The following is a 24,516-nucleotide window of genomic DNA, read 5'->3' as shown; positions in this document are numbered from 1 at the left end:
TGGACCAATGTATTAGAGTGACTCTGTTGCATAGTAATTGAAATGTTAATCTGGGAGAAGGATTTTTGCTGACTAATCCCAAAAATACTGAATATTTAAATATACTTTATATTGAGTAGTCAATAGAGCAGAAACTATTCTAAATGTGTCCATTCTTCCTAGTGAAAGCCATCATAACTTTGTCATTAAATTGTGCTCATTCTTTGACCCTTTTTGGCCAGTGAGTCTTTAATTATTCTGTAATGAAACATCACACTCAATCAGTGTTCCAAGTGGCTGAATTAACCAGTATGCTTCTGGTGAAAAGAGTTACTGTTATGTCTCCTTTAGCCACATTTTATTTTGAGCCTGTTTGCTTAGACATTTTCTTATTAGGGATGTCAGGACAGTATGGAGTGGAACATTTCAGGGTTGGGGGCCCCGTGTTTTGATTTGCTGATGTGATGACACTTACTGCCTCTAAACTGCAGGATTCAGGAGCACTTCCCTGCTCCCAGCTTTGGATTTGGGTCAACACACTACCTCTCTACTGCTCCTTGATTACATGGGAAGAAAATACATGAATGAGAGTCATATAGTGTAGCTGTAGCTTTTGGAACAGAGCGCTCTCATGAGAAGGGGAAACCATGAATTTTGGCAGACACTTTCACAATTTCTGGCTAGAAAGCAAGGAAACATCTTAACTTACTTCCACCTGACCAGAGCCTGGATACTGTGAAACGTTCTTTTCATTATCACAGTGTTGAACTGTGGCAATTTGCTGGCTTTTATAGAAAGATTAATACTGGTACAGCCTGCTTGGCATACCTCATTACCAAAGATGTGTTCTGCAAAGATCAGTTCTCTGTTCTTTGCAGAAGAGAGCCATTTGTTAGAAATTTTCTCATTGCTTATAATCTCCCACTGTGCAACTATAGTCGTGCGGTGTTAAACAGAATCATGTTTCACTGTCAGGCACTAGCAAAGCAAACTTTCTTTGTAGTCTGAGCTTAGAGGTAGAACTTCTTGCCAGAAACCCATGAGACTCCTGAGTGTGGTAAGATTTCTATCTCAATCAACCAAGCAGTAGCATATGCACACTGTAGTCATGCTCTTCTGATTTGGAGTTTGATTAAGAGGAAAGAAAAATACATTTTGTTCTCTGCCTCTGGGTTTTCAGAGAGTGCTCACATAGGGAAGGGACATCTATTTCAAATGAACTGAGAGCTGGTGTACATTGTTGCACATCTTAATGTAAATGTCTGTACAGTCCAGCATTAAAAGTCTAGAAATTACATCACCACAGGCTTTAACATGTGCTTATGAAACATATTGAATATCTACATTAAATATACTAACTGACTTTCTGTGGGATTATCTGATATATGAGCACTGTGAATTATATTGAAAACATAAGTGTTTAATCCAGGGATAAAAATTTCAAGGTGTGAGTTTACCTGATTTTTCCAGGTTGAATTTATCTCACCTAACTCTAGACTCCATTGTAGTCTGCAAAGACAGGTAGGACCCCTGAGGAATGAGGGATCCATGTGAAGATAAACATCTGGTATATTAGGCACAAATCACTCTCTAGATATACCACTTTCTTTCCATGGTGTATACAAAGGAAACAGCAATGATGAGTTTAGACAAGACACTTGAATTTGACATGGCCAAAGTTAGATTAGGTTACTCCCAAAGTACTTTCAGAAAACAATTAAACAAAATTAACTCTTCTAATTTCAGTAAAATAATCTGAAAGAGTCTTTTATTTGATTTTTTTTCCCCTTTTTGGGGGGAGGTGGGAAGGTAGAATAAATTCTGAAGAAAAGTCACAAATTCCTTAAAGGAGAAAAAGGCACCTGGAAACCTGAACTTAGATTCCCAGGTGTCACTGCTTTCTCTATGCCAAACTTAAAACAAAAGTTATTTTTGAAGGCAGGATGTAATTTTGCCTGAAATACTGTTTTAGTGGCCACAATCTCTTTTGAAGTGATTGATTAAATCCTAGTGTTACCCACAGGAAATCTATAGTGCATTCAGAATTTAGTACAGAACAAAACAGGTGCTGATAATCAGTAACGTCCTGTAGTCAGGAGGAGTACATAGTAAGACGTTATCTCTTACACTGTCTTATTGAATCTAAACTGTGGTATTCTGATATAAGAACAAAATGAATTGTGGAAGTTAGAATGGAATTTGATGACAAATTCAGGTTTGATTGACAAAGAACTAGTCCTCAGTGGAACTCTGGGATTAAATATTTAAACACAGAAAAGCTAGGTACAAAAAATAAAGTTCTCGTGGCAACATAACATCCTCCACCTGCATACAGTTTGTTTGGGTGTTTTTTTTAAATATGTTACCTTTGTACATGTTTGTCATTGCATTTTACCATTTAAATTTTACTAAGTAAGTTTTGAAGGTTTATGGGGTTTTTATAAGTGATAGGTATATAGGCCTGAAGGTATGTAACTTTTATGCTTCAATGATATTGTCAAATTCTTGCAAAATATCTTCAGAAACTGACAGCACTGAAAGGATCTTTGCTTATCCTTGTTACCTGCTGCACTTTAAACAGTTTTCATGCTGTCATTTAGAAATGATTCAGGATACTTGAATTTTGGCTCCAGATCATCTTTTCCCAAAGGCATGAATCTAGACTGCTTGGATAATTGAATTTTCTTTGTTAGGTTTGAACAGGAGGACATAAGGCATAAATCAGTCAAGTAATATAATTTATCAGGTGTTACTGCTACTTCTCTCTTATTTAGAGCTGTATTCCTTAGCTACAGGCTAGACTAGAGAATTATTATAAATATATGTGCCTTATTAGAGCCTCACTTTTAAGGCAAATGAATTGAACTCAGCTGGGAATGTTGCAGTCTTCAAGAAAAATCAGGCCAGTCGAAGTCTCCTTACAGGCTTTTGCAAAGGCAGGTTTTTTCCCCTGTACTAGTCAGGGCAGGTGACTTCCATGTTAACATGTATCTGAACAGGATTACTTTCTTGTGGAGTTACAAGACTATTCTAGTTTGACCAAAAGTTTTAAAAAATTACTTAGAAATTATCAAATCATCTTGGTTTAGATCAGAATTATGTAACTTAATTGGACAATTTTTTTCTGTTATATGTGCTTGCTAAGATAATGGAATAAGTAAGTCAGCAGTGAAGCCGTGGTGGTTTCTCTGTAATTTTGCCCACATTGAACAAAGCATAAGCACTTAAAATGAGAGTCTAGTCTTCTGTTTAGATGGCAGTTCATATCTTCCATCTTCTCTGGTCTTAGAAGTTGATGATTATTTTGTCCCCAAAATACCTGTGATTACTTTTACGGAAGTTTTTGCAGTACTTATTACTTATGGAAAGTCTTGCTTTGGGGAAGCACAGCTGCCTGTTTAATATTATACTGGGATTAAGTAGCTAAATTCCCTTTTCTAGCCTCAGTATGCAGCTGTTTATTAATTGAGTACGACTGCTGAACAACTGAAAATAAGCCTTTTGGTAAACTGCAAGCGGAATTCATACATTATAGTCATTCACAGGGCTTTAAGTCAGCCATAGGCTCTCTGAGAATGATTTAATTTAAAACATTTGAATGATGAACCTGTCATAAAGGCCAGATCTGGATTTGATTCACAGCTGTTCTGTCTCTCTTGGGAAAACTATTCATTAGTTCACTGATGATGCTATGACTGATCATTCTTTTTGCAGATTTCACAACTGTTTCCGTAGGTTTAAATAAGAAGAGCTTAGGTGGTGTTTTCGCAACTAGACTTTTGCTGTTACAAGGCCAAGGGCATTGTCCCTTGCATTCTGTTTTAGCCAGATATTTTCATCTTGGGGGCAATAAGCTGGGAAATACAGAAGGCTTAATGTTGTTTTCTGCTAGGTGGCACAATCTGGTTTCTATTCTTGGAGGTGGATGTGGAGCAATCAGAAAGTGACCCAAATTGCAAACAGAGATGGCAAGCAAGAAAACCAGAGTTTAACGAGAAAAGTAGGAGTTTTCATAGTTTCATGCCACTTGACTGGAAAGATTACATTGCTTTTATATTTATACCTCTTCCTATCAAGATTGATGTAAACTGTGATACAGATAAGACTCAGTTCTGTATAGCCACTTACATTCTGAAGAATTTTTTCTTAAAGAAATGCTACAGTGTAATATTTTGGTTAGTTCTGCATTAACCCTCCTACCCCCCTGTCCCCCCCACCACCTCAGTTAATAAACAGGACTTCTTAGCTGAAGGACTCAATGATTCTTATTCTCCATCCATTTCCCATAGCTTAACAAGTGACTACACATCAGCTGGCCAAAGAAAGAAAGGGGGAGTTGGACTTCCCATTTGCGACAAAGTCTTTGCATGGGCAGTTACAAGAGCTGACATGTAATAATTAGCCATGATGCCTCTTCTTTATATATGTATATTTATATATGTGTGTATATATATGTGTGTGTATATTTATAATACATGCATATGTATAAGTACTTTTTTCCTATTTGTGTATGTATATGTGCACATGATTTATTGGATTGTCCTTATGATGGTATTATGCTAGACAAATTCACCCTAAAGATTCATAATCCATATTGCCTTTTAAAAATAGTGTGTGAAAGTATCAATATTCTAATACTGAGATCTTCTTAGGGGCTGCCTTTATTAAATATTAGCTATATAGAATATTGAATAACTTTTATTTAAAAGAGACTGCATGATCCGAGTTGTAACACAGTGAAAAAGCCTCAGAGGAACAAGGTCCTGAAACTGAAGGGGTTTGTTACAGAACGCTGTCTCATTACTTTTATTTTCAACTATGTCTTCTTTTCTTTTAGATTTCTTCACTAGTATCTATCTATTTTAAATTTTATCTGCTGCTATGTTTATATCAATCATTTTTTTCAGATCACACTGTTGTTTTTGCACTGGCCATGAAGGAGATATTTACAGTTTTTATAGAAATGCAGAGGCTGCATTGATGGGATACTTACACAGAGTGAGTTTTCTGTTATGGCCAAAGGTGCGCTTTATAGTTCTGTGTTCAGGGAGGCAGCTGTTCTGTGCCTTGCCATCTTCTGAAATAAATAATCTTTTTATTCTTTTCCTTAATGTATCTGAAAGTGACGACCACATTCTTAGTTTCTTTCCCCATGTCTTCAGAGGCCTAAAGATACTAAAGAAAGATCCTTAGAATAATCTGTAAACCAGATCTATAATCCATCTGTTCACAGTGTTTTCCTTTTACAGGAAGTTGCAAGTAACTTTTGAATACAATCAGCAAAGGAGCTTTTAGGTGTGGGAAGTATGAATATGGAAGAATAATAGGCAAATAGTCATGTCTTGAATAAGCAGTCGAATCTCCTCCTTAAAAGAGGAAATGGATCATGTTTACTTTTCATAAGAGTCCAGGTAAAAGTAAAGCTGGGGTTGAGAGTTGAGAGTTAACTATTTCTACTTTTTCCCCCCCCCCCAATGTACTTAAATATCACCAAATCATTTATGTTGGAAGGGACATCTTGAGATCATCTAGTCAAATCCCCCTGCTCAATCAGGGTCATCTAGTAGTGGTTGCACAGGACCTTGTAAAGTCGAGTTTTGAATACCTCCACTGATGGAGACTAAACAACCTCTAAGGGCAACCTGTTCCAGTATTTGACCACACTCACAGTAAAAAGGTGGTTTTTGTATTCAGATGGAATTTTGTGTTTTAATTTTTGCCCATTGTCTTGTGTCCTGTTGGTGGGTACCACTGAGAAAAGCCTGGATACCTCTTCTTTATTCACACCATCATGTATTTATACACATTGATGAGATCCCCCTGAGCCTTCTCTTCTCCAGGTTGAACAATCCCAGCTCTCTCAGCATCTTCTCGTAGGGGAGATGCTCCAGGCCCTTAATTGTCCTTTGGCCCTGACCTCATTTCTTCAGTAAGTCCGTATCTTTCTTGTACTAGGGGGCCCACAAATGGGCCCAGCACTCCACATGGGATCTCACCAGTGCTGAGTAGAAGGGAAGGATCACCTCCATTGACCTATTGGCAAGGCTCTTCCCAATGCAGCCCAGGAAGCTTCTTTTCCACAAGGGCACGATGCTGGCTCACAGTCAGCTTGCCGTCCACCAGGACCCCAAGATCCTTCTCTGCAGAGCTGCTTTCTAGATGGTGCGACACAGCCCTCTGGTGTGTCAGCCACTCTTACCAGTTTTGTATCATCAGCAGACTTGCCCAGGTCATTAATGAAGGTGTTAAACAGTTCTAGACCCAGTACTGACCCCTGGCGTACATTGCTAGTAACTTCCCTGGAGCTGGACTTTGTATCCTCTGGGCCTAGTTTTTCAGCCAGTTTTCAATCTATCGCACTGTCCGCTTACCTAGCTTATACTTTGTTGACTTGTCTATCAGGAAATTATGGGAGACAGTGTCAAAACCCTTAATAAAGTTGAGATAAGTAACATCCACTGTTGCCTCTCATCCATGAACCTAGTCACCTCATTGTAGAAGGCTATAAGGTTGCTCAAGGAATATATAATACTGTGTTTCCAGAATGTAAACCAATTTTGTTATTTTTAATGTCAATAGTGTCATAACGTTAATTTTTTAATGTGCAGTTTCTGTCTGAAGAGAATATTCTAAAAGCCCCTCTATGAACACTGTATGAATTACTGTAAAACTGTGAAAAGACTGCTCCTTGTAATAAATTTTTTAATGCTTTGGAAAGAAGAAAGCACAGGGGAACACTTGCTGCAGACCAAGCTCCACACTGGAAAGATTCTTTAGAATATTCTTCTATGTCAGAGCTAAAGCACCTCAGACTTTTTCCTTAGAAAATTCCTGTCCCCACCCCCGAATTTAAGTCACAAGAAATCTAATATCATAATGGCAAATAAAGTCACACATTTTCCCTAGGACCGAAGAAGCTACACCTGTCCTGCAAAAATGTTTTCAGAACATCCTAGTATTGGTATGAGGTGATGCACGCTGCAGTCATGAAGAAAATGACTGGCAATCTGGTCTGATTAACACTTTTTCCATTTTTTTTTGCATTGCTGTTAAATTAATAACTCAAAAAACCTTAATTTGAAATTCTGGTATTAAAAAATGCTATTATTTTGGTCTCACAGCTCACTAAGTGTATAAGCTGGGCATTTCCATGACAAGGCAATATAAAATTGCAAAAAAAGGCTCTTACAGAGCTGGAAAGGGGACCTGTATTCATAATTCCCATACTGTTTCTCTGTACTTGCTCTCTTTTTCAATTTGAATGTATGTCATGTTTCTTGAAATGCCGCTTTTAATATCTGTGTAATAGAATCTGGCTCAGCAGGAGAGAAATAGTTACCCTCTATAATCACTGAAAGGTTTTACCCATTTTTAGTCATTTTTATATTGCTGTTCCGCCGTTTTCTTATTAATTTCAACAGCTTCTTATTACAAGTATTTCTGTGTCACTGCATCATCATTCCAGTACTGCCAGTTATTATCAAGTGTTGAATAAAGATACACAAAGTCTCATCTACATTGGGTTGATCGTGAATGTACTTCTCAGGTAGAAATACGGTGTAATTGTTTCAGCCCTGGACACCGCGAATGAGGGGCTCCTCCATTCTGTTTATCCAGAGTACTGGTCCCGTTCAATCCATGACTCCTGTTGGGCAGTCTCTTCACAGTATTACCTGTAGCTGTTTTCAGTACATGACTCAGTACATCTTCTGTTTCTTAGCTCTATTTGATACTCCCACAGTGCCTATGCTTGTGGTTTGGGTATAAAGCAATTTCTTAAGAATAAAAGTTTGTGCTGCAGTTCCAGCTGCAAACAATCCCCTCCATTTCTCCACTGTTGATGATACCATTCATCTGTACTTATATTAGCGATACTGACACACTAGCATAGGCAGGCAACCACATCCTCTGCTGTTTTAAGTACCATTCACGGGACCTTCTCTCATCACAACTCCTTAAATAAGTGCTTGTAATAAAGTGGCAGTTAGTGGTCCATCCATCAATCATAGAGTTCCCAGTGATGCTAGCGCTGGGGAAGATGAACTGCTTTGGCAACAGTAGGAAATCCCAGTAGTGTTGCTGGAGACACTTAGTAGTGATGCTTAGAGATAATGCTACCGCTCAAGAGTGAGTTCAGTGTTGTGCTGAGTACAGTTGAGGGAGCCTTCATCCATGCAGGACCAAGCCTGAAAATGACAGAGATACTCAAATTAACTGCAGATTATTAGAACTTCACCTGGAGATACTTTGAGGCATAGTGGTTGTATGCTGTGAACAACTTTCCATGTGTTCCTCTTTCACTGAGAAATAGTGGACTTCAGTCTCCAACACTGTTTAATCTAACGCCTTTTCTCAGTACTAAACTTTCTTAGAAAAGATGTTTTCCACTTGCCAGGTGGTTATTTTAATTAGGAAGTACTCTATCATGTGTGTCTCCAAAAGGCTGATTTCCATTGCTTCTATGTAGTTTAGAAAACTCCAACTCAGTGGAAAATAATCTGGTTTTTAAAGTGGCAAAACATTGCTCTTCACACAAGGGCACTCTCACTACATTATGTGGATTGTACATCTAACGTCTGACAGTGGTTGGGATAAGTACAGTGCATTTCTTTCTAGGACACCTGTGAGCCTCTGGGCACAGTAAGCACTTGTGGAGGCAGGCTGGGTAGATCAAGTGAGAAGAGCCCAGCAGTAGGACCAGGGGACCTGGCTCGATGAGTGGTCACAGGCAGCTCAGTCCTGTATTCTGTGCCACCTTCTTCCACTAAAGCAGAGGCAATAATACCTATGCAGTGTTTTTGAAGCTTTTCTGATAATTTCTGTGCAAGAAAGAATTTGCACCACTCCTGAGGTGGAGTAAATTGACTTAAGTTCAGACATTACTGAATCCAATGCAGCTGTAAAGCTTTCACTAAAGAGCTGATTCCAAGTCTTCACTGTAGATCTGTACAAGCAATTATGAAATTTCTATTATAGAAGAGATTTTTGAGTTGAAAGTAGGGTTTGGATTGTGAGTCTAAAGCACAAGGCCCTCCTGGTCATATTCCCCTTAGAAGCCTAGGAGTAAATTTGAAGAGAAAAAAGTTGTTTTGGGGTGAGATACTGTTTTAATTCAGTGTTGTATTTTTCAATCTTTATTTTATTAGGATTGTCAGGGGATTTCTTGCGTTCTGGACGATACTCTGCTCATACCATCAATGGTGCCTGGTCACCCTGGTCTCCATGGTCTCAGTGCAGTCGTGATTGCAGCAGAGGTATACGGAATCGCAAACGGGTCTGCAGCAATCCTGAGCCTAAGTATGGGGGACTTCCTTGCCTCGGCCCATCTCTAGAGTACCAGGAATGCAACATTTTGCCTTGTCCAGGTAAGAGTCAACTGAAATGAGACAAGCATGTGAAAATAAAATAACTAATCTTCAAAGCTATATCTTGCAATAGTTGGTTTTGGTTTTGGTTGTTGTTTTTTTTTTAGTTGGTGGGTTTGGGGTTTGTTTTGGTTTTTGAATAAGCTACAGCTCAAATTTACCTTTATAATATAAGTGAACTTGGGTAAGATTTCCAAGTGATGTCAATCAGTTTGTCATCAACAGTGTTAACAGCTTTGTAATCTTTCACTTCTGAGACTTTGACTGTAAAAATATAATTTTAATAAGTAAACTTATAAGAGAAAAAAAGATGTAAGAAATCTGGCAGGACATGAGAAATCTGGCTTAGTCTTTATTTAAATGTAAAATATCATTTTCATCACAATGGTTGCTGGCATTACATCTGTGATAGCTTTTACGTGTAGAGCCTCCAGCAAATAAAGTTCAGGACCAATCACCAAAGCAGATGATAAGTCAAGTAGGCCATAAAGGTTGTTCTTGGAATCTTGAACTTCTCCTTCACTGAAAGTTCTTTTACGATTCTATAAAAAAGATTACTAGTAGAATATATGTTTTCAAGAAACTACTTTGGGTTATAAGTCATTGTTGTATCATAGGCATTTGAGGGAAAAAACCATCTTGGTTTCAGTGACCTCTCACCCTTCATAAAACAGACATCCAAATTCAAAGGTTTTTAAGCTTTGTAGAGGCTTTGTGGAAAAAGAAAGGGGAAGGATATAGGAGAACACGTGAAAAAAAGAAAGTGCAATTGGAATAGGAGGAAAGAATTCAAGGTAACAAACAATGGAGAGGAAGAAAGATAATGACTGAGAGACTCAGTTCTTTCCAGTATCAACAAGTAAATTTAGAAATAAGCTTTTATACATCTTTAATTGTATTAATTATGTGTAACAGTGCTGCATACTTTATTATTGAAGACTTGGAGCTTTTGGCATTTATTCAAGTGTGGGCCTGAAGGATTACTGTGGTATAGTGTACATACTACATATCTATATTACTGTAGTAAAACATACGTGTGTGTGTGTATTTATCTATGTCTATATGTATCTGTATGGTTACAAATTAAAACTGTGTTCCCCAAATCATGGATATGTTTTTTTTTAATATGAGTATTTTGTCCAATCTTATCATTGCAGTGCTTTCCCTAAGCTTTGTAAGCCATCTGTTCTCTGCATCAGACTCTAAGCAGTAGATCTGTGCAGAAGACAGGGCTTCCCTTTCAGAAGGACACAGCTTCTTGAAAAACATGCTTCCATCTTGAATTGAACCTAAGTAATACGTTTTGGCAGATATCCCACAAACCCAGCAGCTCTGTGAGTGTTCTGGCTGCTCAGTGAAAGTGAACTTCTCTGCAGTTTTAGGGCTAACGGTAACAGCAGGATTGCTTGGCAACTTGAATGCCTCAGGCAGCCCCCTGAGCATTCAAGCCTCCAGCTCTCCTGCTGGCAGGGCAGATGCAAAGGGAATTTCTGTTGGGGATCCCTGCTTCAGTCTGGGTGAACACCCATTGAGCTGTTGAGGTTCTGAAAAAACCACTTGGGCACAACAAGCCAGCACTTTCTGGTGAAATTTTCTTGCTGCATCCAAGGAGGAGGAGAGTAGCTTCAGATGCTCATTGTGTAGCTTCCCTATCTGGCAGTGAGGCTATCAAGGGAAGAGATTATATGCTGCTTTCTGAGCTTAGAGGCATGATCAGTAAATGGTGGCCCTGTCTCTACACCAGTGTGAGAGAGAGGTGAAAGGGAATCAGCAGAGAACCAACAGTTGGCAGAGAATTATAAAATCGTGGCCCAAATCTTCTCCAGATCTGCACAGCCCTAGTGCATGCTCTAATTTTTTAGTTCCCGAACTGCAATCATAACAGTTTGCTTTTCTTGAATAATAAAATTACAAACAATTTGTTTCATGTGGCTGCACTGTTCATCTGTGAAAACTTTTGAAGGTTGACAGTAATGCAGTAGGTCAAAGGTTTAGAAGACCATTGTACTAACATGTGCAAGCCTCCACAAGGATGCACACAGCAGGTGAAGCAAGCTAGAAAGTAGCACCTCCTCATCAGTTCCCTCCTTCCTTGCAAAGGGAATCCCTCCATGAGACACTACCATCAGCTGTCTTTGAAGCAGGTGTGTGGTGTGGTAATAGCTAAGAGCTCTGCTCACAAGCGTAAAGATATCTGACTGTATTACTATACTATAGTAACTGAAGTGCATTTTTCACATGGGCCCAGATTATCTATAAAACAGGGCCAGATTTGTTGTTCATCCCTCTCTGTTGATTCTTAAATTAAATGCAATTAAATGCTGTCTTGAATTTTGATGGATTTTTTCAAAGTTAAAGTAAGTTAAAAGTTTTCATAAGTGGTATTTTTAATTGGCTCTGCAGCTAGTACTTTTATATTTTTTGAAGGAAATTATTCCAACCAGTAAAACACATAGTTGTGCAGACATAAGTTTCATGTAGAGGCCCTTGTTTATGAGTTAGCCAATACCCAAAACTGAAATACATGAAGTTGTAAGGCAGAGCTTGAAATTGTACTTTATACGAAAAATATTCCCTCTTCTGCTGTCTCTGAATTTGAAAATATTTTTAAAGATCAGTTGGTATAAAGTGTGGTGGGCCTTTCTGAAGCAAGAAGGCGTGTCTAATATATCTAATAATTTTCTTCAGAGACAAGTTTAATTTTTCTTCTAGTGCAAAGCAAATTTGAATAATGATGCAGAGCTTGAATGGAGTATTTATAAGCATGGTAACACGAGAGAAATCACAAAGTTCCTCAGGTACAGAACTACTGTTAGCCAGTAATTAAGAAGAAATGGAAGGGACTAAGTCAGACCTCAGATAAATCTGAAGGGAAAACATTGCAAGTGGTAGTTGTAATTACATTTTTTTTTTCCTTTAAGATATGGGAGAGTAAAAAAATCATTGCAGAATAAGGATTACCCATAAATTAGACCTGATTATAAATTTGTAGAAAGGGAATAATTTTTTATTACAGAAACATACTGGTGAAATTGAATTCTCTTCATTTTTAATGAAAGTCACAGAAAGTTACATTGGTGGGCAGAGACGAAATTCTATTAGGTTGAGATTCATGAGACTTCATCAAGAAAAGGGAGACTTAAACAATACATGGGTGAAGAGCTTTTGCTCCAGGACCACATGTACAAACCTGGCAGACCCCACAGTAGGGACGCAGAGGAGAGCAGCCAGGAAGAGAAACCATGGTCGGATCGATTTTCAGCCTTCTTGCTAACCACTGTGCTAGGGACTGGATTTCATTTCCTGGGTGCTTATATTTAAGACAGCTATATACATTCATTCTTACCAGACATATCTAACCGAGTTTCTAAAATGTCCCGGTTAGGCTTTGATCACACAGCCCTTGCAGATGTTTACGAGAAAGGTTGGTGTAGGTGCAAATCACATCATGGTAGTGACTATACCATCCTCATATAGACGAGGCTGTAGACAGAGATGCAGGGACTGAGTAGGAGCAAACATGTCAGGCCCTTCTTGCCACTGTGAGCACTGAGGAGAAAAACAGGGACTGCACAGTTCACTCTTGGCTAAATAAGTAGGTGAGGTGCAGACAGAAAGGCTAAGGAACATGAGGAGATTTTGTTCTGACCTCAACCCAAAAGTACTGGAAATAAAAATGCAACAAAGAGGAATCTGATGCTTTCTAAGATTTACCTGAGCTCCTTCAGTGTAAGGACAGTTTCACATGCTCCCCACTGGCACAGAATTCTTTAGTTAGAGTCCAGTCTAGTCATTAGCCTTTCAGAAATATTCCAGTTAGTGGGAAGGGGCGAGATGGTAGACATAAAGAAGCCTTCCTGCTAGTGCAGACTCAGGTTCTGCTTTGCTCTCTGTTCTGCTTATTGCAGACAGGATGTAAACTGCTGAGAAGGATGAGTGATGGAGAAATATATTGAGTAGTGCTTAACTCATGCTGAAAGTCAACCGGATTTTATGCTTCCAAATCAGTTAATATGGGCTCAGTGTCATCCTGGAAGATACTAAGTTTTCTGAACGACTGACACAATGAAAAAGCCCATGGAGTAATCGCGGAGTGTCCAAGGCTCTCTTGTCTGGTTAAGTGTCTTGCAGCATAGTTTTAAATATGCTTATTAATATAGTAATAGCCAGTAATTTATGGCTAAATGAGCTGCAAGATCCCAGAACTTTAAAAAAAAAATATACTGAAGCCATCTAGAACCTGCCTTCAGCAGCTACTATTAAAGCTTTCTTGAGCCTGCAGGGGAGAGACAAACAATGAAATTTTTTCCACAGCTTGTAGCACAGTAAATGGTCCACTGAAGTGCAGATTGATAGCAGTTACTGGGCAGATTACTTTTCGTCCATAGTATTTGAAGGCTGAATATATAATAGTAGATTGAACAGTGCCAGAAAATTGCCAGAAATAGTACCCAGGCCTGGGAATATGATTTGTCTGTATTGTGCAAGTTTTAGCATGATCCCTCATACAATTTTGCCTTCAACTAGCTAGCACTCTCCCAAATAAACTGCAGAAACAGTCTGGGAGTCAGTGTAGCGTGAGGCCTGTTCCCAGTACTCAGTTTCCATGAGGCCAAACTGCTCTGAGGGGCAGGGTAGGAGAATTTGCACCATCATCTTGCACTAGCAAATTATGCCTTGGCCCTGTGCCTCAGCCCCTTTCTTATGGCTCGGAGATGTGGTGAATAGAGTTGAGCTGGCAAGCACTAAACACCCTCAATAACTGTGAAAGGATCTGTGAATCCTTACTGACATTTCTGTTTTCTTCCAGTGACTAATATGTGGTCAATATGAAAAGAAAGAAATCTATGATCAGACGTATTAGGGATTTGTTATCCTTGGGGACTTGAGAGATATTTACATTATGAAGAGTAATAGATGACAAAGAGAAGCATTGTTCGAGGTGTAAATTCTGCAAATCTACAAAAATTACAGGAATTTACTAAAGGATTTGTTTGCCTGAAAATAATAATAACCAAATGTAAGGAATTCTGTCCTCGTTCACGATATTACCTGTTTCTTCAGTTATTACTGTAGGAAAAGACAACTTTTACTTAATCTTTGTTTTGCTTTATCTCTTGTTGCTTCCTCTTTTATTCTTTTGCACATAGAGACACCTGAGCAATGTACCTTAAGTGGTTTAAAGCATAGCTACATGATTGCCATTGAGTAGCATGAGCTATGTAGAATTTCTATTCCCTTTTCTTCTCAAAGCATAGTGGTGGATCAGAGGGAAAGGACAGTTACTATCTCTTATGAGCTGAAATTCTGATACTTCATGATAATATTTTGGTATCTTACCAGTTTCAAATTTTTATTATAGTAGTTTTAGTTTGGTTTAGTTATGACATTCTGGCTGAGAAGAACTGAATAAATTCATATCACTATAAATGCTAATAACAATAAAAAGTTTCAGATATACAAAACTCCCTGAAAGACTGTTTAAGTTATTTATGCATCCCCTAAAGCCAGTTATTGCTGCTTGTTTTTGCCTTCATTATTGCTTTTTCTTTTCCCTCCTGTATCTTTTTTTCCTTGCAGTCACAGTTGGCCACAAGGACACAGGGATATATTTAAAAGAACAGACAAAATTTATCCTACAGTAACTTCCTAAATCAGGGGGAAAAGATTGCTCCAATCCAATAAAGCCTGTCTCTGAGGCTGCTGAAGCCTGTCTCTCCACATGCATTGATCTCTCTAGCCTGCTTCTGTAGTCAGTGAGAAGAGGGCTGAACTGTCCTTTGGAAGCCACTGTTGCTTTTCTATCTTAAGAGTCTCAGTTACAGATTTAAACACAAGTTGATCCTTAGATTTTCTTGTTGTACTTTCCTTAGAAGCATTCTGTGTTTCTGCACTGCACGATGTGGACTGTTTCATCCAGCATTGCTTTTATGAATAAAAGGTGACTGTAACATTACAGAAACAAGACTTTACCTTTGCAAACTATGATGTAAAAACTGCTCTTTCCCACACTGAAACATATGCGGCAATATCCCGCAGGATTAGGAAAAAGTAGTAGACTATATGACGTGGAATGGGATGATCCCTAGGTGTCTGGAAGGGAGCAGCTTTCTTCTAGGTCTGTAGGCTACCAAACACCCAGTGTCCCCCCAAATGTAGCTTTTATTCAGCCACTGGGAAGTACACCATCTGCATTTAGGTGGGTAGAAAGGACTGCTGCCCCTCTATTTATACTCCATGCATATAGAAAATACAGGCGCCTCAGCATTTTTTATTGTGTTTTGCTACACCTTTAAAAAGATGAACATGAAAATTTATAAACCTAAAGACATACAAAAAAAAAACCCCAAATAATATTTTCTGTTGTTCTTTAAATTTGAAATGAGACCAGACAGTATGTGAAAGATCCTGCGATGCTATCTGTGTTCTCATGAAAGCAGGTGAGGTCACTGTGTCTGCCCATGCCTCCTTCCCCTTCCTTGTAAAACCCGAAGTGCATAGCAGGGTATCCAGTTTACTTAATTGTCTCTTGGAAATCCTCCAGTAGTGTGGATGTTTCATCACATTCCCAGGAGATCCCATTTATATACACTGGTTCTCTGTAGAACATCCTCTTCCCTATGGTTTTTTTTCCATTGTAGTGAAGAAATCTTTATTAACCACAACAAGATCCAGTAGGCAAAAAGTTGTTTGTTTTACTATAAAGGAAAGAACATTGTTTGAGAGCACCCTGCTAGCTGAAGGGTGCCTTCTTCCAAAAGGGACCAACCTCAGTAATTGTCAGAAAGCATAAGGACTCTTTGTATCTTTATTGTGGAACTGCTTTAAGGACTTTCTTTTGTCCAACAGCTCTACAAAACTGTTACGTAAAGAAACTGGAGTGACTGGAACTTTCCTTGCAGCTGTGTGTTTTTCCTCCTATAAGAAGCAGAAATAACATTAAGGACTCCATGACAAAAGGAAAAAAAAGGAAAAAAAACCTAGATGGTGCTGTGTTGCTAAGCAACTTTAAAGAAAGATGAAAGAAACCACAGAGCTCTGTTTAGGTCTTGTAAAAACTCAAGCAGTAAATACCCACTGCTTTGATCTTATTTAACCATGATGATGCTTTTTCATCCTTTGTTGCTGAGAAGGAAAAGTCCTGGGGACAAATAAAAGAGGTAGTTATGATAGTACTTGAAAGGCTTAGCGATTTAGGATGGCAGCCTGTCAGTAAACAGTCACTAAGGAGAACAGTTATAATTATACTGTCCACCTCAGCCATGATCAATTCTAACGCTGTCTGTTGTATTATGACTGTCCTTTCCCATCTTCCCCAGACCCACTTCTCCCTTTACATCTGAAAGCTTATAGTATAGCCATCGCTGCAGTTGTGGAACATGGTGACATTCCTAGATGCCACATCGGTCTCTCTGTTCTGAGCCACCTATAGATAGATGACAGATGGCAGTTTCAGATGCATACACATTTGTAATTCTCACTCTGGTCTGTTGAAAAGTGAGTAGAAAGTGTTGGGGGTCACTGTCTCCATTACAGTGAACACGCCACAGGTAATGTTTGCAGGCAATTTATCTTCTGTCTAGGCAATCTCAGGCTGTCATTCAGTTTTGTGGATGTCTATCCACTGCAGCAGAAATGCCTCTGATTATTCATTTGAGCTAGTCAAGGATCATTTTAAATAAAAAAAAATAAAGGGAAAAAAAAGAGGAGTCTCTGGAAAGGTAAAGCCTTAATATTGCATGAAATTAATAGCTTTGGTAACAGCTTCTGCTTTTATTTGACATAATTTAAAAAAAAAAAAAAAAGAGGCAAGTTCTGAATAAAAGATACCATGTCTTGAAGTTGTTATAAAATTGCACAGTATATTTCACCTGCACTGAAGACAAATAACCTGTGGGTTTCTTAGATATGAACTTGCATAATACTACATTAACAGAGTTATCTCAGGCAAAAAGACATACTTGTTTTCTAGTGACTATATGAATAACAGGACAAGTCAAGCACTCTACCAAGATGCAGTATTTATTTATAATAGGTGATAAAAAACTCTCATACCTCTGTGTAGTTAGATGATTTCGCTGATAAATATGTCCTGGAAAAAAAAGTAGCAATCCTTGAATTCCTTAATAATGGAAATAATTTATTTAAATTATATACTTGGAATATAGTACCAGATTCCACAAATCCTGTCTGTCCAGTCAAGCTATTTCGAGGCCAGATATATTACTTGCAAAAGTTCTTACAACTATTGTTCTTGGCAAGGAAGTGCCAACACCATGCTTTCTTGATTTATAGGATAATGTTGCAAACACTACAGAGACTAAAATGTTATATATCCAACAACTTCACTTACAGGATTAGTTAATAGCCTTAGGTGCGCACTAGTGAATTGCCTGTCTGATTAGCAGATGAGAACCTGAGGGTATGTTGTATCTGAAATTACATTAAAAAATGCACATATAGGTTTTAATATCAAAATAACCACATTCTCCTAGCTCACTTTCTCACTGTTGCAGCCTTTGCATAGAAATCATTCTACTCAACTCACTGGGTGCATTTGTGGTATACAATGCTACCAAAACAAAATGAGTATTTTTCTAATGTTCTACATCTCCAGCTAAGAGAGAATTTAGATGCAAATACTGCACTGATATTTTCATGTTAAGTTAATTTTTTTTCATATTTGGAACGTCCTTTTTTATTTTTTAAGAGATAATTATGCAATAGCATTTCAATAAAACAGTGGAAACTGGTTTACTTCTTGAAAGGCTGTCTGATTAATTGAACAGAACAGATCAAAAGGAGTCACTGTGAAATGCTGGGTGACTGTTTTGGAGACTTCAGTGACAATCGATTGTTTCAACAAACCATGAAGTAATGTCTCACAAGGAATGTCTTAAATGAGCACACTGTAAAAATTGTGTACAGAAAATGTGTACTTACGTAGTATTTTTAAAAGTAGGCAACAACAAGTTTCTGTCTTGTCTGGTAAAACGTTCACTGCTGCTGTGAGAGATGGGAGAAAAAAAGGCAAATTTTCTACTCAGTTTAGGGCCCTGTCATAAAACAAAGCTTTACTGGCACATTGCCTTTTTTTTACTTAGGGTCTCACCTATTAGTGTCAGTTGAATTACAAATACTCTACTTTCTTTTAATCAGTTGCAGACATGGTAAATCATTTCCTTACTTAAGTATTAAGAAAGCAAGTGATAACACTTTAAATAGAGTTTGAAAAGAAATTAATTTTTTGTAGGATATGAAAATTTTGAAAGTTTAAGGGTTTTTTGCCTTTTTTTTCCCCAAAAAACAAGTGAAAGAGAAATGATCAAAATACTGAGATTCTTTGCAGAGGGAATGCTGTCCCTGGGAGAAGTACATCTGACTTTGCCATGTGGCTGCAGATAGGAAGCCTTCGGCAGATGGGCTGCAATATGGCCATAAATGCCAGAAACACATCCTGGAGCCGTAGCTCTTAAGAACAGAGGCCGCAAAGGAGCCAGTCCAGTGCAGGCAATGAGGTGACCTTTCATTAGAAGACTAGAAGTCTAGTGGCCATGTGTCAAAGCCATCTGACAAACACAGCTCCTGTGAAACACAGCCTACATTTCAGATGAACCTTGTGAAAACTCAGACTAGAGAACAGTTTGCCATACTTGAATCAGTAAATACTATAATGGGGGACAAAAAATTATTCTTCAACAACCTGTGTTTGAAACTTAAGTGGCAACTTCTTGGTGTCTTTTATCTGTTGCTTTTTTGAACTACTGCCGTTGTTCTGTTGCTGGCATCTATGCTAGAGTTGCACTGAGATTGTAACATTATATTGGCCCATCAAACCCTGCAACTGTGTTAGATCAATTGAAATGCGTTGTAGGGTTGAAGGGTTAAGGCAATCTCACCTGAGTTGCAAAACAAAATCTGGATTCCTCAGCCTCTGTTGATATTATTGAGCTAAGGTTTATTTTATGCATAAAAATTTACTTTGAGCTTATAATACTTCTGCTAAACAAGTTTTGGTATTTTATTACCCCACAAGTGAGAAGAAAAAAGGAAAATAAAAAGAAAATACTTTTTTGGCCTTAAAGTTGTTATGGTACCCACTGAAAGTGTCTTATATGGATGAGTAACTTTGTTAGACTTCCCATTTTACAGGGAGCTTTTAAAATATGTGCATTAAATTGCATTGTGTTAAGATTAAATTTGTGGGCCTATGTTCAGTGGCACCTAAAATTGTCTAATAATTTCAGTAGGCCATGAATTAAGTCCACAGAATGTGAGAAAGAAGAGTTGGATTATGTCATGTCACACGTTAACTTGGAATAACATGGTATTTTGTGTCTTTTCAGTGGATGGAGGCTGGTCGTGTTGGTCATCTTGGTCAAAGTGCTCGGCAACTTGTGGAGGAGGGCATTACATGAGAACCCGCTCCTGCACAAACCCAGCACCAGCATATGGAGGAGATATCTGCCTTGGACTGCACACTGAAGAAGCACTCTGCAACACACAGTCCTGTCCAGGTATGGCAAATCAGCAGATGTAGCTTTGTTTTTTGTGCGCCACAGAACAAGGCATTCAGAGTTAGGCAACATAATGCTCCTTGATCTATTATTTGGGAGCAAATAATTTCTCTCCCTTATTAAGTGCACAATCAGCTCTTACATGCTACAATCACAGTAAATCAAGTAATAGCAGGATACAGCCTACAGGACACTACCTCCTCCCTCCCTCTTTAAAAATTAAAATTTAAGTTACCAGGTTCTGGGTCTGGATAAACTAAAATTGTATATTTGAAGTGGATCACGCAAACAGCCTGGGAGACTTTTAATAACAATATCACAAAGAAGTGCATTTGTTATAACGCTAAACATTCAGAGCAAGCAAATTGCTGAGGTTAATATTCAACAACTTGTTATCACAAGGTCCTTCAAGTAGATAATATTTGCCCTGTTTTCATATAAAACACAGAGCAAACCTTAATGCTTGTTGTAAAATACCTTCTTCAACTTCAGAATTTAAGAAGCAGAGACTTCATCTTTTTAAATGACTGTGGAGTACTTAGTAAAAGTGTCTCAGCACTCCTGTTCGTTATGGAGTTATGTTATTATGGATCATGAGTTTTTCTGTAACTTTGACTCTGCCTTTTGATCATATTAAAGGAAACTAATTTTTTTCATTAAATTTAAGTGAGGAGTAGAGAGTAAAAACACACAAAACCAGATAAAATCATTAGCGAAGGGCCAGTGGGAAAATTTGTTTTCATTTATTGCTGATTAATGGATTACAGGCAACAGCAAAAGGAAGTAAGCAGCTCTGATGCCACATTGTATTACTTGCTTTACTGAGAGCTCCTAGAATTCATAGCAAACATTTTCTGCTCATATGATGAGGCTGTGCATGTGAAGGCACAAGCCCCATGAGTTTGAATTTATGGCTCCTATACCTCTGCTGAACTACAATTTAAGTTAATTTCCTTTTCTAGGCACTGCATGTCTTGCAGCAGAATAAAAGTACCTACTTCGTCAAAATTAAAGCAGATGCAAGACTCTGTATTGTGTTTAAAAAAAACCCCAAAGACAGCAATCAGTTGATGATTTGATTTTTCAAGACAAATAGTGTATATTTGTATGTAGGCGTTACATAGCTACCTTGGGATCCTTAAGGCATCTTTAAAAGGTCAGAACTGGCACGTTCATTGTGCTAGTATTGTAGCTATTTCGTTCGTTGCACATTTATTTTCTACCAACGTTTTTCTAGAAGTGACAGTTTGCAAACATTTATAAATAATCTCTTCATCTTATTTTGGCCTGCTTGTTACCCAAGTTTTTGAGTAGATGGGGTGTGGAGAAGGAAGAGGTTGGCTTCATTTTGGTTCCAGAAAGTGAAAACTGTTCTAATGCAATAAAATTTCAGAGGGTGAAGTGCATTTCTCTCGTTCTGTGATGTTTTACTAGTATTTCAATCTCACTTAAAATTTGCCATAGGTTTTTGAAACAGCACATCATCAACTAGCTGGTAGAATGGCCCTTGTCTCATGTTTGTGATGTAGATTTCAAAACTTTTTTTTTTACTGCTCTAATTGCACATTGGTATGGGACAAAAATAAATGCAGTACTACACATGTCAAGTTTGGACAGACTCCTGCACCCCTGCAGAGCCATTTTCTTGTGGTGAAGACCATGTGCCTAGTGGTTCCTCCTCGTGCAGATCTGGAAGTACCGTTGGTGACGTTCGCTGCTTGAGTGACATGTCTAATACAGGAAGGGAACAGTAGTGACACTTGGAATCTAAGAACAACCAACACAGTAATGCATATGCAAAAATGGAAATTATTTGTAACATTTATTAAATTGTGAAAAGAATAAAGATTTCTCGGCATTTGAAATAGTACTCTTTTTTGGGCCAAACAAAACCAGCAGAAAACTAAAATTTCTGGAATCCTGATACTAAGGATTTTTTGAGGATATGGAGGGTTAATGGCAAAAACAACTGAAAGTATGAAAGTATGCACTTAAAGTAAGAGACTTGTGCCTGCAAAATACATCAGTTTTTCTCATCTTTCATTTTAAAAGCTGTATCATGGTGTTTGCAGTTTTTCTTTTAATTTATCCAAATGCGATCACAGTAATATGAATGGAAGCGCTGCACTATTGATCAGTAGTGGTTTATAGGCTGCTTATCAGTAAGTGTAATTGGTTGCAATGGTGTCTCTAATGAACTGAATAAAGCAGTATTTTATACTTAGAGTATTTACTGCTTCTGTAAGAGGGGAAAATATATTCTATCCTTGAATCGCTAACTCACACATGCAAATAATGGATAAAGCAGTTGAGCATTTAGAAATGATGTGTAGTTCTGCGTGAAAGAAACTTATTATTTTACGGACTGGTGGCCTGATCTTTCTGAAGTGCCTTCTTCACCAAGGGATCTTTCAGGAACTGCTTGGACTTAACCTGGCTTCAAAGGCCAGCCAAGACTCTGTAGGAAAAAAACATGACATCTGAGTAAGCCTTGCCATGTTAGAGGTGAAAAGCAGTTCCAAATTAAACACCTCTCCAGTCCACCCTCTCCTTTCCATCCTCGTGGCTTTTTCAAAGAACTGAGGAGCAAGCTGAGAGGAGCCTGTCTGAGGTGCAGGAGAGCCTCAGATACTTTGAAAATGAAGAAATCAAAGGGATGAGTCTGTAGAAGTGCATAGAAAAGCTATGGGTTAAGCATCTCTGTGATGACAGAGGTAGTGGCTCCACAAAGGGCAGGTCTGCCAATTTGAAATGTTACATCTGTCAGTCTTGGGTGCCTTACTTCTGTGTGACTCTCTGAGCTCCCAACAGTGGCACTACTCAAAACACAGGTTCGGTACCAGGATCCACCATTACAGGGATGTCCATCCTTCTCACACTTGCACTGATGTTCCCTCTCTCCTCTTCTGTGATTCTTTGTGCCAGATGGAGCTAGCTGACCATCATGGCACCAGAACCACTAACTACCTGTGCTGAAGTGCCTGGCCTGCACCATGGGACTCCAGGGTGGGAGGGAGATGCCCTGTGTTGGATATGTGGGAAAGTCTCAGTGCACATAGTGTATTTTATAGGACCCCTTGCTCAAAACACCTTGACAGAAGACTCATGCCTAAACAGCAGACTGGAACAGTAGCCTGGCCCAGGCACTAGTATGTTAGCTAGCATGATCGACACATACTTTGAGATTCCTGTTTTACCATGGGCTGTAGCTCCTTCAGCAAGGAACCTGGTGGGCCAAAAGCACATTGGACAAGATGAGGCTGCAGAGTGCATCAGCCAACAAGCCTTATTTAGGATACTCACGAACATTTTGGCAGCTGCTGCATATATCCCAATTATACCAGGACAGGGCAAGAGTATTTGCCTCTGGCTTAAGCATGGCTCTCTGCCACCGTCAAGAACTGGTCCAAGATTCACAATGAGCAGCATTCCTCTAAGCTTGAATGAGCAGGGCTTTGTTATTACTAAATATTTAAGGTAAGGATCCTTATACTCGGTTTACTTAGGTGACAATAGCAGCTCCTGGCTGTGCCACACTATAGAAGCAGGAAGAAGACTGCATCGTTTGCTTGACTCCCACCTCAGCTCTCCTACCGCCCTGAATTAGGATCCAACTTCGTTAGGTCATCTGCCTCCATGCTCCTATTACCCACTCTGCAAATGAGGCCCTCCCAGGACCTGTCCTACGAAACAGAAGAGCCAAAGGACAGAGCTGAGTATTCTTGCTCCTCATGAATTCTACTGTTTGACATCTGCTGCTTGTGTCAAGATATTTGCCCTGTTGCTCAAAGGAGGCACCATCCAGACAGTTGCTAATTGTTCATAAATATCAATATCCAGGTTCTTACCTGAGCTGCTGAGTAAATCCATTTTATGAACAACTCCACAAGTGATGACATACATCTGAACAACAAACTGCTACGGCTGATTGCTCCTGTCTCTAACCAGCACTCTCCTGCTGTCTTGAAATGGCCCCACAACCGCTGCTTGAGATTTTCTCTACTATATTTATGATGTCCGTCTCCTCCACCCATTTCTTTTTACCGTGCTATTGGTTAAGAAGTTGAATGTCCAACACGGTCATGGAAAGTATCTATTGCGTGACATTTTTCAAAACTGCAATCTCAAATATTCCTTCTGGAGTCTGTTAAATTTTGGATGACTGAGAGTTTTAACCTTTTCCTTTATGGGCAAGAGGAAAGTAATGAGTAAATGTGAACCTTGTATCCTGGATTCATGCAATGTATTGAAAGGGGCCCAAAACAGTACAAAACTTCCTGACTTTCCACCTGATTCACAAGAAATGTACAAAACCTTCAGGATTCCCCAAATTATTCACAAATTTTAATGTTCTTCAATCTAACTTGGAAGAAAATTAGGTTAATATATACTTTTTTATTTAAAGCAAAATGAAATTTGCAAATTTTCTTCATAGTGACATAAAATCAGTTCAAATTTTGAAGTAGAAACAAATTTGGTTTGGCATACTAGGACTATTTAATGCATATCAAAACCATAAAACATATCTCGGTGAGAAAGCCAACAGAAGAAGGAAAAAATGTTTAACTGAGCTCTGTCTTCCACTATACATGTCAAACTCAGAAGACTCCTATGAAGGCAAGACTTGTGCTTGAATTGTAAGAAAGCTGAGCTCA

The 24,516-nt window shown here is 38.6% G+C and overlaps 1 protein-coding gene across 6 annotated transcripts in view; it reads left to right on the top strand.

Annotated features, from left to right (window-relative positions):
• The window catches only part of SEMA5A (semaphorin 5A), a 354,573-nt gene that overhangs the window by 317,182 nt on the left and 12,875 nt on the right, over nucleotides 1-24,516 (top strand). For all 6 annotated transcript variants that reach the window (XM_064443361.1, XM_064443360.1, XM_064443364.1 and 3 more), the window contains 2 exons: nucleotides 9,126-9,344; nucleotides 19,691-19,861. In XM_064443361.1, the coding sequence (XP_064299431.1) occupies nucleotides 9,126-9,344; nucleotides 19,691-19,861 (390 nt within the window). The remainder of the gene's footprint in view (nucleotides 1-9,125; nucleotides 9,345-19,690; nucleotides 19,862-24,516) is intronic.

The sequence above is a fragment of the Phalacrocorax carbo genome, chromosome 2 (assembly GCF_963921805.1).
Source record: "Phalacrocorax carbo chromosome 2, bPhaCar2.1, whole genome shotgun sequence".
NCBI classification, from domain to species: domain Eukaryota; kingdom Metazoa; phylum Chordata; class Aves; order Suliformes; family Phalacrocoracidae; genus Phalacrocorax; species Phalacrocorax carbo.
Note: the sequence above shows the minus strand (reverse complement) of the source record. Positions and strands in the feature narration are given on the sequence as shown.